The 15,650-nt window shown below is 42.8% G+C and overlaps 1 protein-coding gene across 1 annotated transcript in view; it reads right to left on the bottom strand.

The window, feature by feature from the left end:
- Positions 1 to 15,650, bottom strand: part of LOC120534731 (zinc finger protein 271-like) — a 58,605-nt gene that overhangs the window by 30,170 nt on the left and 12,785 nt on the right. Inside the window, exon 3 of the mRNA XM_039762315.1 lies at positions 11,737 to 12,710. Coding sequence (XP_039618249.1) covers positions 11,737 to 12,710 — 974 coding nt within the window. The remainder of the gene's footprint in view (positions 1 to 11,736; positions 12,711 to 15,650) is intronic.

Below are 15,650 nucleotides of genomic sequence, written 5' to 3'. Positions count from 1 at the left end.
ATCTTTTATTTTTTTTCTCTTTTAAGTAAACCTCAATACTTGAGATCGCCTTAAAGGTTTATTATTTCAACCATCTTGTGTAAATACGTTCAAAACATACGAGTAAGTGAACAATAACCTCCTATACAATCTCAGATTCTTTAACTGATATTCAAAGATGACACTCCTGAAAAACGCGTTGCCGAATAAAAGGCTATGATTATAAAACACGTGCAACATCAATTAAATGACATTATTTTTTTAAAATTGGCATAGAAATGTTTTTTTTTTTTTGTGGATATCTTTATTTCCTAATGATTATTTTTGGGGATAAGACAACATGTGTTTCTATGCGGTCTCCAAACCGGCTCAGGCATCCTTCAACAAATGACGTGATGAGGTCGGCCCACTCAGCTCGTTATTCGTTATAATCTTCTTAAAATTTGTGATGAGTACGCGGCTCGCTACTTGCTATCAGCCTATGATATGAACTCTATCCAAACTTAATCTGTACACTTGTTTAGAGACAACTTAAAATTAGACGACATGCTTGGAAATCTTTTTTTTTTTTTTAATTTTATTTTAATCATGGGAGGCATGGTGGCACAGTGGGTAGTGCTGCTGTCTCACAGTTAGGAGACCCGGGTTCATTTCCCAGGTTCTCCTCGTGTCTGTGTGGGTTTCCTTCGGGTACTCCCGTTTCCTCCCACAGTCCAAAGCGATTCTAAATTGTCCGTAGTGTGTGCTTGATGTGTGGTGTATGTGTGTGTGCCCTGCAGTGGGTTGGCGCCCTGCCTGGGGTTTGTTTCCTGCCTTGTGCCTTGTGTTGGCTGGGATTGGCTCCGGCAGACCCCCGTGACCCTGTAGTTAGGATATAGCCGGTTGGATAATGAATGAATGGATTGTAATTATTCCATACAAGTACATCAATTTTTTACAAAAAAGGGAGTCCATTTTGGATTAATAGCATAAGTGTACTGTAACATTTCTGCTTGTGACTTAGTAACCTTTAATGGTTTTTTATTTTGTTATTTAGTGTTTAATTATGTGTATTTTAATGTCAGTACTTTGATGTTTGCTCGCGGTGTATCATTCCCCCGGTAGAACACGAAATGGTATCTCCCGATGTTTAGGCGCGCTGACCAGGGGGCTTGAGAAGCCTTTATAAGTACAGTTGTGGCCACAAGAGGAGGAACGATCATTCGGAGAGATTTGAGGTTGTGGTTGTACGAGGTACGCCAGGCTAAGATGTGCCTAGTGGCTGAGCTGTTGGTTGATGTTAAGGCACCGTTTAGGTTCCTGAGAACCCAAAACAGCTTGTGAGATTTTTTTGAGGAGATCCATTTATGACAGGGGATTAAACAGAGTTCAGCTTTGTTTTAAAGGCTGCCGATACCCTTACACGAAGTATACGTGACTGTGTATATATCAGGGTAAGAGCCTCTATGGTTTATATGTTGTATTTTTCTTTGCATTTTCAAAATTAGATTTGTTTTGTCATAGGATTATATTTTTTCTGGCACAATCATTTGCATTAGCAACTATTTTTTTTCTCCTCCTCTTCTTCTTCTTCTTTCAGCTGCTCCCATTAGGGGTCGCCACAGTGGATCATCTTCTTCCATATCTTTCTGTCCTCTGCATCTTATTCTGTCACACCCATCACCTGCATGTCCTCTCTCACCACATCCATAAACCTTCTCTTGGGCCTTCCTCTTCTCTTCTTCTCTAGCAGCTCTATCCTTAACATCCTTCTCCCAATATACCCACCATCTCTCCTCTGAATATGTCCAAACCAACGCAATCTCGCCTCTCTGACTTTGTCTCCCAACCATCCAACCTGAGCTGACCCTCTCATGTCCTCATTTCTAATCCTGTCCATCCTCGTCACATCCAATGCAAATCTTAGCAGCTCTAATTCTGCCACCGCCAGCTCTGTCTCCTCCTTTCTGGTCAGTGCCACCACCTCCAACCCATAGAACATAGCCGGTCTCACTACCGTCCTGTAGGCCTTCCCTTTCAATCTCGCTGATACCCGTCTGTCACAAATTAATCTTGGCACTCTTCTCCACCCTACCTGCACTCTCTTCAACAATCCCCATTACTCGTTACTGTTGATCCCAAGTGTTTAAACTCATCCACCTTCCCCAACTCTACTCCCTCATCCTCACCATTCCACTGACCTCCCTCTCATTTACACACATGTATTCTGTGTTGTTCCTACTGACCTTTATTCCTCTCCTCTCCAGAGCATATCTCCACCTCTCCAGGGTCTCCTCAACCTGCTCCCTACTATCGCTACAGATCACAATGTCATCAGCAAACATCATTGTCCACGGGGTCTCCTGTCTAATCTCATCTGTCAACCTGTCCATCACCATTGCAAATAAGAAACCACAGTCACACTTCCCTCGTACATATCCTGTACAACTCTTACGTACTTCTCTGCCACTCCCGACTTCCTCATTCAATACCACAGCTCCTCTCAAGGCACCCTGTCATATGCTTTCTCCAGGTCCACAGAAACGCAATGCAACTCCTTCTGGCCTTCACTAAACTTCTCCATCAACATCCTCAGAGCAAACATCACATCTGTGGTGCTCTTTCTTGGCATGAAACCAACCTGCTGCTCACTAATCATCACCTCACTTCTTAACTGAGCTTCCACTACTCTTTCCCATGCCTTCATGCTGTGGCTCATCAATTTTATTCCCCTGTAGTTACTGCAGTCCTGCACATCCCCCTTATTCTTAAATATCAGCATCAGTACACTTCTTCTCCACTCCTCAGACATCCTCTCACTTTCCAAGATTCCATTAAACAATCTGGTTAAAAACTCCACTGCCATCTCTCCTAAACACCTCCATGTTTCCATAGGTATGTCATCTGGACCAACGGCCTTTACATTTTTCATCCTCTTCATAGCTGTCCTCACTTCCTCCTTGCTAATCCGTTGCACTTCCTGATTCACTATCTCCACATCATCCAACCTCTTCTCTCTCTCGTTCTCTTCATTCATCAGCCTATCAAAGTACTCTTTCCATCTGCTCAACACACTCTCCTCACTTGTGAGTATGTTTCCATCTTTATCCTTTATCACCCTAATCTGCTGCACATCTTTCCCAGCTCGGTCCCTCTGTCTAGCCAATCGGTCCTTTTCTCCCTCCTTAGTGTCCAACCTCTCATACAACTCATCATACACCTTTTCTTTAGCCTTCGCCACCTCTCTCTTTACCTTGCACCTTATCTCCTTGTACTCTTGTTTACTTTCTGCATCTCTCTGACTATCCCACTTCTTCTTTACCATCCTCTTCCTCTGTATACTCTCCTGTATTTCCCCATTCCACCATCAGGTAACTCTTCACTGCCACTCAGTGCCTGTCTCACCTCCTCCCTAAACTCAACCTTGCAGTCTTCCTTTTTCGACTTCCACCATTTGATCCTTGGCTCTGCCCTCACTCTCTTCCTCTTCTTGATCTCCAACATCATCCTACAGACCACCATCCTATGCTGCTTAACTACACTTCCCCTGCCACCACTTTGCAGTCTTCAATCTCCTTCAGTATCAACTGTTCTGCATAGGATGTAATCTACCTTTGTGCATCTTCCTCCACTCTTGTACATAACCCTATGTTCCTCCCTCTTTTTAAAATATGTATTCACCAGAGCCATGTCCATCCTTTTGGCAAAATTCACTATCCTCTGACCTTCTTCATTCCTCTCCTTGACACCATACCTACCCATCATGTCCTCATCTCCAATGTGCCCTTCACCAACATGTCCATTGAAATCCATGCCAATCACCACTTTCTGTCCCTTGGGTACACTGTTCATCACTTCATTCAACTCACTCCAAAAATCTTCTTTCTCACCCATTGTGTTCCTACCCTCAGTTCAACTCTTGGAATAATAAAATCACTTTTTTTTTTTTTGTACATCTGCCAACTCTTATTACCACCTCAGTCCTGGTCAGTCCGAACTACTAGCAGGCCATCTGCTTTAGTAGATGGCTTGTGACAGAGATAAGAGTGGAGTCTCACAGCAGCACTATGAGGCAGACTGACATGAAGCTAAGCAGGCAGATACAAGTTTAGCCAGTCTGTTAAGAGTGTGTTTCCCTCCTGCATTATCTAAGAACTGCTCAGGTGTCATACAGCTTGCAAACCCTCAGCTGAAGTCAATAATGATATTGATATTGGGACTGGCTTAAAGTAACCACTGAAGAACATTTTAAGTTATAATTATTTAAAAAAAAAAAAACTAAAGGGGATAACAAAGACAACCTTTAAAATCCAGCTTCATTTTTAAGAATGTCAGCCTTGGCAGGGCTGCCACAAACCCTCCCACAGCAGCCCCCCAATTTGTAAATCCTTGCACTAGCAGCTTTCTCAGTCATCTGGGGCCTCATGCATAACGGCGTGCATAGAATTTACACTAAAACATGGCGTAAGGACAAAAGCAGACATTTACGTATGCACAAAAAAATCCAAATGCATAAATCTGTGCGTTCGCCAACTTCCACGTTCTTCCCCTCCATAAATCCCGGTCAGTGTGAAAAGTAACGCACATGCACACGCCTGCTGCCACTTCCCAAACTCCTCCCAGAATTATGCCTCTTTAAATATGCAAATCAATATAAATAGCCCTTAAACTCAGCATTCTGTGAAAACACAATAGCAAAAGCAATTGATAGAAGAATTTCAGCAAATACCAAGTGAAGACAAAGAAAATGTACTATGTGTTGGTTTAAACAGTGGTATAAACAACAAAAGGAAGTTGATCAAGTGACATAGAGTGTCAGAGAAACTCGAAAGCTCAAGTTGACAAAGTCACACAGTGCCCGAAATAAAAAAGAAGTTGTCAGATATCAAAGTTGCCGTGAAAAGGCGAGTCATAGCCCACTGTCTGAGTGTCATATGATATTTTATTAGGGTTCAGATAAAAGGAAAAAACATAGGCCCAGTGAGAAAAAAGCTTGAAATGTCAACTTTAATCTTAAAATTTCCACTTTAATCACGTAGTTTTATTTTGTCATTAAAGTAGAAGATCATAAACTTCATCTTAAAATCGTTAAGTTTACTAGTTTCTCAAATCCCATCGTAACTAAAGTAGCATGTTGAATGCTTTGTTTTGTATTTGATCTTCTATGTGCTCTATGTGCGTGAATCACTACATGCTTCTGCGCTTTCTCTTCCTCCGACAGGTCACAGAATCCATTACATTCGTGATATTACAGCTCTCTGAATAATTAAAAATATTGAGATGTATACGTGATATCATTTTCATGATGATGGGAGTTAAAGCATGTTATTAAACATGGGAACACGGTGGTGCAGTGATTGTTCATGCCTCACGCAAGATACTTGCTGCGCCATGTGCGACCTTTGATGAAATAATTTATTGCAGCAGTACTGTCTCTTTCAAACATACTAACCCCCAATTCCTGTCATTTTCTTTCTCCAAATACCCAATCGCCAAACAATCAGCTCTGTAATAGACGTTAAGCCATCTGTAAGCTTAGAATGCCAATTCTTCAAAACTTTTAAGGAATATTGAAATATTTTCATAGTACGTGTTTAATCGTTCTATCCATCTATCCTTCCCTTTTCTCGCTAGCACAAAGAATAAAGCGCGAGGCAGGAACAATCCGTGAACTAGCTAGCGCTGCGCCACCGTGTCCTCACGTTTAATTATTAACAATATTGATTATTTAAATGATATTAACATTTAACTGTATAATATAATAAAATATGACTCAGGCGCCAACACGAGTGGCAGCCTTTCCAGCAGCTCTGTGTAAGACTTTATCTTTAAAGTCTTTATCTTTCTACCTTTTTATCTATTTTTCTTTATTTTCTTTATTTCACTGTTAAACTCCTACCACTTTCTTTTATGTGGACTTGTTCCATGGACACTTTTTACTACTTGATGGATTTTTACACACCGAGACTCGTCTATTCAAGTAGTCAACTTCAAGCACTGAGAACAAATGTGCTCGCCGGTGTGGTTCCCTATTTACCTGACAAGATAAGATGGTAGTATCGGGGCAGCAGAGCCGGTGCTAAGATAAAAGCCACGCGTCTAGCAAGAAAGTGGCGCTACAAAGCTTCAGTGCCTTCTGTGATCCTGGGAAATGTGAACTCACTACCAAATAAGATTGACAAACCAGCTGCACTGGTGAAAAATGTCAGGATCTATAGAGAATGCAGTTTGCTGTGTTTTAGTGAAACGTGGCTATCAACTAACATCCCAGATGCTAACGTGGAGCTACCCGGGTTTAGCACAGTTAGAGCAGACAGAGACGCAATTACCTGTGGGAAGAAGAAAGGAGGAGGTGTCACTCTCTATGTCAATACAAGATGGTGCAACTCTGGACATGCAAATGTTAAAATCTCCACTTGCTGCAGGGACATCGAACTGTTGGCCGTAAGTTTGCATCCCTATTACTTGCCCAGAGAGTTTGGACATGTCATTGTTGTTATTGTTTACATCCACCCTGGAGCGAATGCGGAGGTAGCAAGTGACGTCATCTATTCCGCAGTTGCTAAATTACAAACACAGCACCCTGAGGCGCTTGTGCTAATTGCTGGAGACTTTAACCATGTAACACTGGATAAAACATTACCTGCCTTCTCCCAGTACGTGCACTGTAACACCCGGGGAAACAGAAGTATTGACCTACTGTATGCAAACAGTAAAGACGCATACAGCGCCACCCCGCTGCCTACGCTTGGGAAAGCAGATCATAACCTGGTTCTGCTTCAGCCTCAATGCAAACCAAGAGTGAGAGAGCTACCTACAACCACACGCTCATTCAGGAAGTGGTCCCCTGAGGCAGAGCAGACTCTGAGAGACTGCTTTGGAACTACAGACTGGGATATCCTGCAGGGATCACATAGTGAGAACATTGAGGAGGTTGTTGACTGCACAACTGATTACATCAACTTCTGTATGGACATTGTAGTTCCAGTAAGAACAGTATGCTGCTATGCTAACAACAAGCAATGGATTACAAGTGACATAAAGGGTCTTTTGAACCAGAAGAAAAGGGCTTTTAAAGGCGGTGATCAGCATGAGCTTAAGTGCATGCAGAAGGAACTCGAGTCCAGCTCAGGGCGGCGAAGGAGCAGTACAGGAGAAAGCTGGAGCAGAAGTTGCAGAATAACAGCATGAAGGAAGTGTGGGATGGGATGAAGATCATCACTGGCTGCAGCTTGAAGCGGGTGCCACCATCGAGACAGACGTGGAGAGAGCAAACCAAATGAACAACTTCTTTAACAGGTTTGACCACCTAACCCACTCTCACCTCAGAGTACTGCATCCTCCAACCATCCTTCTGCTGATACCAGCATAGGTGAGACATCCCCACCCACAATTACAGCAGCCCAGGTAGCAGAGAGCTGAGGAGACTTTGTGCCAGCAAAGCAGCGGGTCCAGATGGAGTATCGCCACGACTGCTGAAGGCCTGTTTGTTGGAGCTGAGGAGTCCTCTACAGCGCATCTTCAACCTGAGCCTGGAACAGGGGAGAGTCCCGAGGCTTTGGAAAACATCTTGTATCACCCCAGTCCCAAAGGTATCACGTCCTAGTGAGCTGAATGACTTCCGGCCTGTTGCTCTGACGTCACATGTGATGAAGACCATGGAGCAACTGCTGCTTCACCACCTGAGGCCACAGGTCCGCCACGCCCTCGACCCTCTGCAGTTCGCATACCAGGAGAAGGTGGGAGCAGAGGATGCCATCATCTATATGCTACACCGATCCCTCTCCCACTTGGACAGAGGCAGTGGTGCTGTAAGAATTATGTTTATGGACTTCTCTAGAACCTTCAACACCATCCAACCTCTGCGCTTTAGAGACAATCTGACAGAGATGGGAGTAGATTCACACCTGGTGGCATGGATCATGGACTATCTTACAGACAGACCTCAGTATGTGCGTCTCGGGAACTGCAGGTCTGACATTGTGTCAGCAACACAGGAGCGCGCAGGGGACTGTACTTTCTCGGTCCTGTTCAGCCTATATACATCAGACTTCCAATACACTCGAGTCCTGCCACGTGCAAAAGTTTGCCGACGACACTGCTATTGTGGGCTGCATCAGGAGTGGGCAGGAGGAGGAGTATAGGAAGCTAATCAAAGAGTTATTAAATGCTGCAACTCAAACCACTTACACCTGAACACCAGCAAGACCAAGGAACTGGTGGTGGATTTTAGGAGGCCCAGGCCCCTCATGGACCCGTGATCATCAGAGGTGACTGTGTGCAGAGGGTGCAGACCTATAAATACCTGGGAGTGCAGCTGGATGATAAATTGGACTGGACTGCCAATACTGATGCTCTGTGTAGGAAAGGTCAGAGCTGACTATACTTCCTTAGAAGGTTGGTGTCCTTCAACATCTGCAATAAGATGCTGCAGATGTTCTACCAGAAGGTTGTGGCAGTGCCCTTTCTATGCAGTGGCTGTGCTGCGGAGGCAGCATAAAGAAGGACGCCTCACACCTGGACAAACTTGTGAGGGAGGCAGGCTCTATTGAAGGGATGGAGCTGGACAGTTTGCAACGGCAGAGCGACGGGTGCTGAGCAGACTCCTGTCAATCTTGGAGAATCCACTGCATCCACTGAACAGGATCATCTCCAGACAGAGGAGCAGCTTCAGCGACAGACTGCTGTCACTGTCCTGCTCCACTGACAGACTGAGGAGACCCCACACTATGCGACTCTTCAGTTCCACCCGGGGGAGTAAATGCTAACATTACTCAAAGTTATTGTCTGTTTTTACATGCATTTTTATTACTATTTAATTTAATATATTTTTTTTTGTATCAGTATGCTGCTGCTGCATTATGTGAATTTCCCCTTGGGATTAATAAAGTATCTATCTATGTAAACATATTTTGCTGCATTTCATCTTAAAAATGATATCGTCATCATATGTAAATACACACTTTATAAAGTGGCTCAGGTTGTGAGATATTATAACTGTAGTGCAAGTTTAGAGTGAGGTGATTGTCCTTATAAGTACAAACAGTTCTACAAGGTGCAATTGATTGAGTGCATTTATAGTTCTTGGGATGAAACTGTTTCTGAACCGCAAGGTCCGTACAGGAAAGGCTTTAAAACGTTTGTCGTATGGGGGCAGTTCAATAGACAGCATGGCTGAGGCAGCGTGTGCTTGAAGCTGTATACTGATAATTCTCTTTCCGATCAGCTGCTGCTGTGATTCACACTCAGATACAGTGATATAAATACTCTGAGTGGTGCAGTGAGAGTAATATGGCAAAAAATGATTCACTGTGGATCATTGGGATCATAATGGGAGCAGCTGAAAGAAGAAGAATAAGAAGAAGGTGCAGTGAGAGTAACAACGCTAAAGCAGCTATGGTATTTGGAATATTTGACCATTCTATGGACCATTATATTGTTACAGGCTAATTACGATGGGATGCCTTAAACTAATGAACAATATGCGGTTAATTTCAGTGTATTTATAAAGCCGCATCAGGGATGTGGATCTAAAACAGAAAGGGTAACCACACAGGAACAGCAGCACTGATTCAACGCTGGGTGCCGCCAATTTGCAAAACCGAGAGGAGATCTTTTGTATGACAGGGTATGAGCTACCATGGACATGTGCGTGGCTTTACGCCAAGTTTAGGTTTTATACATCGCAATTTGAACGTGAAAATGGGAGTATGCAACATTTTTGTGCGTATGCACCGTTTATACATGAGGCCCCTGGTTAGCTGTTTGATTACTTGTCTTGAGGGAAGGATGAGGTCTTTTTAAGTGCTGGAAGATATTTGTTGTTTAGCTCTTTTATTGCAACTCTTCCCTGCCTGCGTTGTACACTGCATGTGTTTTACCTTTGGTTAGCATAAAATACTTCCAGACTGGTGAGGTAATTGGAGCTCATTCAGAAAATACCAGAATCCACTAATGTGTGTCAAATTCGGATCTCTGCATAAATACCATGAGTTCTTGCAAGCTTCAAGAAATCTTCAACCATTGATAAACTATACAACTGATTTGCTGTATAGGAATTAGTACATGCACAAATTAACCAAATCCCAATTAGAGAAGAATCACTTAAACAAATCAACACCTTGAATACTCTGCCTAAAGGAACAGAATTGGTTGCCACAGTTCATCATGCCCACCATGAGATGGTAGCCTACAGTAAATAAGATCTTATTTTCTTGCAAAGAACTGTGTGTGTTCTCTCTGGTCCCAGTGTAATGTTGATTACAAATTATCAAGAATCGAACTGTTTTTTCTTAATGCTACTTACCAAAAGGATGTCTAAACAAGGGATCCTCAACTCCAATCCCAGAAGACCACCATGGCTGCAGGTTTTCATTCTAACCCTTTTCTTAATCAGTGACCGATTTTTGATGCTAATTTAACTTCTTTTGAAGTAATTTTTAATTGACTTGCTCTTGAAGACTCAGACTCGTTTCTTTTTCCCTTCATTAGCAGCCAAACAATAATGAGATACAAAATAAGCCAAAACAACTGGTGTCCATCATACAATATCTGAAAATAAAGAAACATGGAGGTCTCAGGAATGGCGATCTGCTCAGGTCCACAAACATTTTAGCAGTGTTGTTAAAAAAGATAAAGTCAAGAATTTTGGAAATGTCTGTTATTGCACAATGAGAGCAGCAACAAGCCACGGAATTACAGGACGAGTGTAATTAACGACAAGAATTGGCGCCTAATGACGCAACTGGCTGGAGTGAAATTGGTTGGAGTTTGTGGCCCTGACTTAGTTGGTCTTCTGCTGGCTCACTCACCTCACATTTCAATTCTGTTTGGGTGCCATTTAAGGAAAGAAATGAAAAATTTCAGAGGAACAATGAAGAAATTCAGAGGAATGATGAAAAAATTAAGGGGAACAAATCTTAAAATGAATTCACAAGAAGTTAGTTAGCAGCACAAACAGGTCACTCATTAAAAAAAAATGGTTAGAATGAAAACCTGTAGACATGGTGGTCTTCCAAGACCGGAGTTGGGAACCCCCTGATCTAAACAAACTGTTAATCATTTACACTTTTGTGGGAACAACCATTCAATATATTTCATGAATTAGGAGATCTGTCAACAAATAGATTTTCACAGCGGCAATTCAAAAAAATTTAATTAAAGTGAAAGTATCGATAAAAATTGTTATATCGTCAATTTAAAATAATGACTCTAGTTCCAGTGGGTCAGCTTAAAATGTGGGCAGGGTTAATTGATTGCTGTATAGAACTATGCGAGTTTGTACATAAGAAAGAAAACTTTCACAGTTAAGGAAAAGAGAGTGTGCCTACAAAATAATTTCATAGGTTTAATATTGTACCATCTGTAAAGTACAGTGAAATTCTTACTTATATGTGCTAATTAACATGCAACATGTCAACACCACCCCAAACCACAGAGATCCCTTATCATGACCTCTCTCCATTCATAATGGTGCGGGACGCAGATTGTTCTGAAAGCACTACAAGGACAACACTACATCTGAGCAAGGGGGCGATTCGATTATTTTACAATGATGGGACTAGATGAGATGTTATAGCAGTAAATGGCACTTGGCTCATCTATGAGACAAACAATTTGTAAGAAATGGATAACTTGTGAATACAGTCTGGTTAGATCAAAAAATTGAAGGAAGCCCAGTCCAGGCACAGCACCCAACAAGCTGATAAGCTTAGTACTGCAGCATCTTTATAAAATCCCCCTCCCCTTTGCCTAAGACCAGCTTTTCTCCTTCTAGGCCTTCTCCTTCTCTCTGGCGTGAATTCTTTGGTGATACCGAAAACTGCCACTACTAGAGAATCTTTTCCCACACTCAGAACAACAATATGGCTTTTCACCTGTGTGAATGCTTATGTGGCGGGTAAGACAGCTCCTGTTAGAGAATCGTTTGCCACATTCAGTACAGCCATATGGCTTTTCTCCTGTGTGAACCCTGGAGTGCTTAAAAAAGCTTCCTCTGTCAGAGAAACATTTGCCACATTCCGAACAGCAATATGGTTTCTCTCCAGTATGAATCCTGGTGTGAGTGTTAAGCTGGTTCATTTGCGAGAATCTTTTGCCACACTCACTACAGCCATGTGGCTTCTCCCCAGTGTGCATTCGAGAGTGTCTGTGAAGACTACCCCTGTCATTGAATCTGCTACCACATTCCGAACAGCTATATGGTTTCTCTCCAGTATGAATTCTTCTATGGGTCTGAAGCTGGCTGATCTGTGAGAAACTTTTTCCACATTCAGAACAGACGTATGGCTTCTCTCCAGTGTGAATTCTCATGTGGGCCTGAAAATTGCTCCGGTCTGAAAATCGTTTTCCACATTCAGAACAGCCATATGGCTTTTCTCCAGTGTGAATTCTGCAGTGTGTTTGCAGGTGGCTCCTGACAGAGAAGCTTTTCCCACATTCGGAACAAAGGTATGGCTTTTGACTTGGTTGGATTGACCAATTGCCTTTGTTAGATTTGCATTTCAGACTTTTCATTTGCTCTTGATAGATGTACAAAGGGCCCAGACCCCCATTGTGTTGGGTAATAATGGTGTCCGTTCTTGTTTGCTTCCTGTCAGGTTGAGAACTGAACTTCAAAAAGTCTGGTGTCAAAACCTCTGATCCAGATGTCCAGATTTTCAGGTTTCCATCAAACGCTGACTGTTGTGCTTTGCCATGAAATGAAGTCTGAACCAAAGGTGACGAGGGAAAGCTGAGACTCTCCTCTATACCTGCAGAAGACATGCAGAATTGAACAATGATATAAATGAACATTAGGGATGTTGCGCTATTGGAATTTTTGTATTTGATATCAATATCAGTGAAATTTTACAATATTCGATACCATGGCAGAAACAGAAACCCTATTTATTTTGTTGAAAGTACTTCCATTATTCAAGTGAACAAAACGGTGCCTTTTTCTATAACACAATATAAAATATATTCAGGTCAGGTCGGGGAGCATGCACTGGTATACGCACCCACCACATGATGAAACAGCTCGTGATCCTGGTTGGCAACCCCCCAGGCAGAAAGGCGGTCCCACCCTCCGGAAATGGCCCTCTATCTGTCAGTGTTATGTGGGCATCCCCTTGGCCTGGTCGAGCCACTCAGGACCTAAACAATGAGGGTCCTGCGAACCAGATCACCCTCTGAGAATCGCGCCTCAGTACCTTCACTTTTTTCACAGTTTCTTCTTGGGCTAATATTGTTTAAATTCATTTTTTCTCTCATCACGCAACACTTGATATCCCAGAATGTCAAAGCAATAACAGGATTTTTGGAATTTTGACAGTGTGTATGCGAGGTGGCACTGTTGTCCTTTTAATACCAGCAGGCAGACACTCAGGACATCAGGTAAAAGATCTTTAATTTCTTTTTCTTCTTGAACTGTGCTCTCCAAGCACCACAGCCACAATAACACAAGTACATACAATAATAATTACAATTCTCACTCTCTGTGTGTCCTCCACACCTCCCAGCAAGCTTTGTCCACCGTCCACCCGACTCTGGCCCCTTTGCTGGGTTTTCAGCAGTCCTTCTTATAGTCCTTAACCCAGAAGTGCTTCTGCTCCTCTGTCCATGTGACCTGCCAGCACTTCTGTGTCTGACGGAGAATTCAGGTTTTTGATCAGCCAGGATGTGATTTGGGGTTTCTGTGATCCACTAGTACTTTGGGGCTAGGTGAGAACTTCGAATCCCACCATCTTCCCACAGCATCCCCTGGTGGCACCCAGCAGGGCTGTGTTGTGAAACCCCATGTCCCATAGCGCCCTGCAGGAATTCAGGGCACCGCTGCAATCCAGGGAAGCTGCCTTCTAGCGTCTTGGGGGAGGCAATGTCCTAAAAAAGCTGCTTTCCCCAATCCTTCCATCTCAGGGACATCCCGACCGGATTGCGCTGCCGGCTGCCTCTTACAACAGATTTATCCATCCATCCATTACCCAACCTGCTATATCCTAACTACAAGGCAAGAAACAAACCCCGGGCAGGGCACCAGCCAACCGCAGACAACAGATTTATTAAAAAAGAAAATAAAAAAAAAAGAAAAAACAGAAATGTCCCATGGTCACAAGTATTTAGACCCATTACTCAGCACTTCACTGAAGTACCTTTGGCACTGACTCCAGAGAGAAGTTTTGTCGAGTCTGACGCAACAAGCTTAGCACACCTGGATTTGGGGATTTTTCTGATCTACTTCTCGGCAGGTCCCCTCAAGCTCTGTCATGTTGGATGAAGAACATCAGTGGAAAACCATTTTCAGGTCTGTCCAGAGAAGTTCGGGCTCTGGTGGGGTAACTCAAGCACATATGCAAGAATTGTCCCCAAAGCCCTTCCTGTGTTGCCTTGGCTTTGTCATATTGGACGGTGAACCTTCACCCCAACCTGATATCCACAGGTTTTTCTTAAGGATGTGTCCATATTTTGTTCCATTCAGCTTTCTCTCAACTGTGTCACCACCAGGTTTCATTAAAGGCATTGCACAGGTGATGACCGGTTTCTGGTTTCCTCCAGACATAATACTGAACTTGTTTCTCAGAGTTGGAGAGTCCTTTGTGTGCCATTTTCACAACTGTAAGTGGGCTTTCATGAGTTTATTACTGAGGAAAGGCTTTTGTATAGCCTAGATCGACGAACGCCTTTCTGACGTACTTACTTCCCTAAAGATTGTTCAGTTGGGACAGCTCCAAGAAGAGCTGTGGTAGTTCCATTTATGACTTGTGGAGGCATTGGGAACCTCCAATGCTATAGTCTTCATCAGCTCTGTGCCATAACACAATCTTGTCTCTAAGCTCTGCTAGCAACTCCTTCAACCTCACCCCTTTTTTTGGATCAAATGTGGGACTTTCACACCTGGAACTTGGAACTGTCAATTGAACTTCACAGAGGTGGGCTCCAAATAAAGAATAGAACAATCTTAATGACTGCGGTGAGCTGGCACCTTGCCCAGGGTTTATTTCCTGCCTTGCGTCCTAGTTAGGATATAGCGGGTTGGATAATGGATGGATGGATGAAAATCTTAATGAGCAATAGGATGGGATTCACCTGAGCCAAACTTCAAGTGTATAGAAAAGGGTCTGAATAGATGTGTCAATTTGACATTTTCAAAAATTCCAAAAATCCTACTCTCACTTTGTCATTCTGGGATATGAAGCGTTGCTTGTCGAGAGAAAAATGAATGTAAGTGATTTTAGCACAAGGCTGCAACATAGCAAGATGTAAAAAAATGAGAGGGTCTGAATACTTTCTGAAGGCAACATAAACACTAACAATAAAGAGAGCTTTAACATTGTGCTATTATCCATCACATAGATACCCAAACTGTCATTAGTATTGGCAGTCATACAATGCAGGGCTTAATCTCCTTGGTGTTAACGCCCATGACTCTCTTGGGCTTAGAATTCTATATAAAAACAGAATTCTCTGTTAAACCCAAGTGTGTCTTGGGATAAGCTGTAATGATAAAATAAACAAACAGTGTTCAGCGCACACAACTCTTGGGACGGCCTACTGCTGCCATCTTGTAGATGAAATAACATCATGCTGCAACAGAAAAAAGGGATGAATATTTCTATGTGTTTTGCCACTCTATGGTAACTCATCAATATTCATGAGTGGGTGGAGCCTACACACACACAAAAAAAAAAAACTGTAAAGCCAGTTTCAGAACA

This window comes from Polypterus senegalus, chromosome 8 (genome assembly GCF_016835505.1).
Source record: "Polypterus senegalus isolate Bchr_013 chromosome 8, ASM1683550v1, whole genome shotgun sequence".
Taxonomy (NCBI): Eukaryota; Metazoa; Chordata; class Cladistia; order Polypteriformes; family Polypteridae; genus Polypterus; species Polypterus senegalus.
The sequence above is the reverse complement of the archived record's forward strand: the minus strand, read 5'-3'. Positions and strand labels throughout refer to the sequence as shown.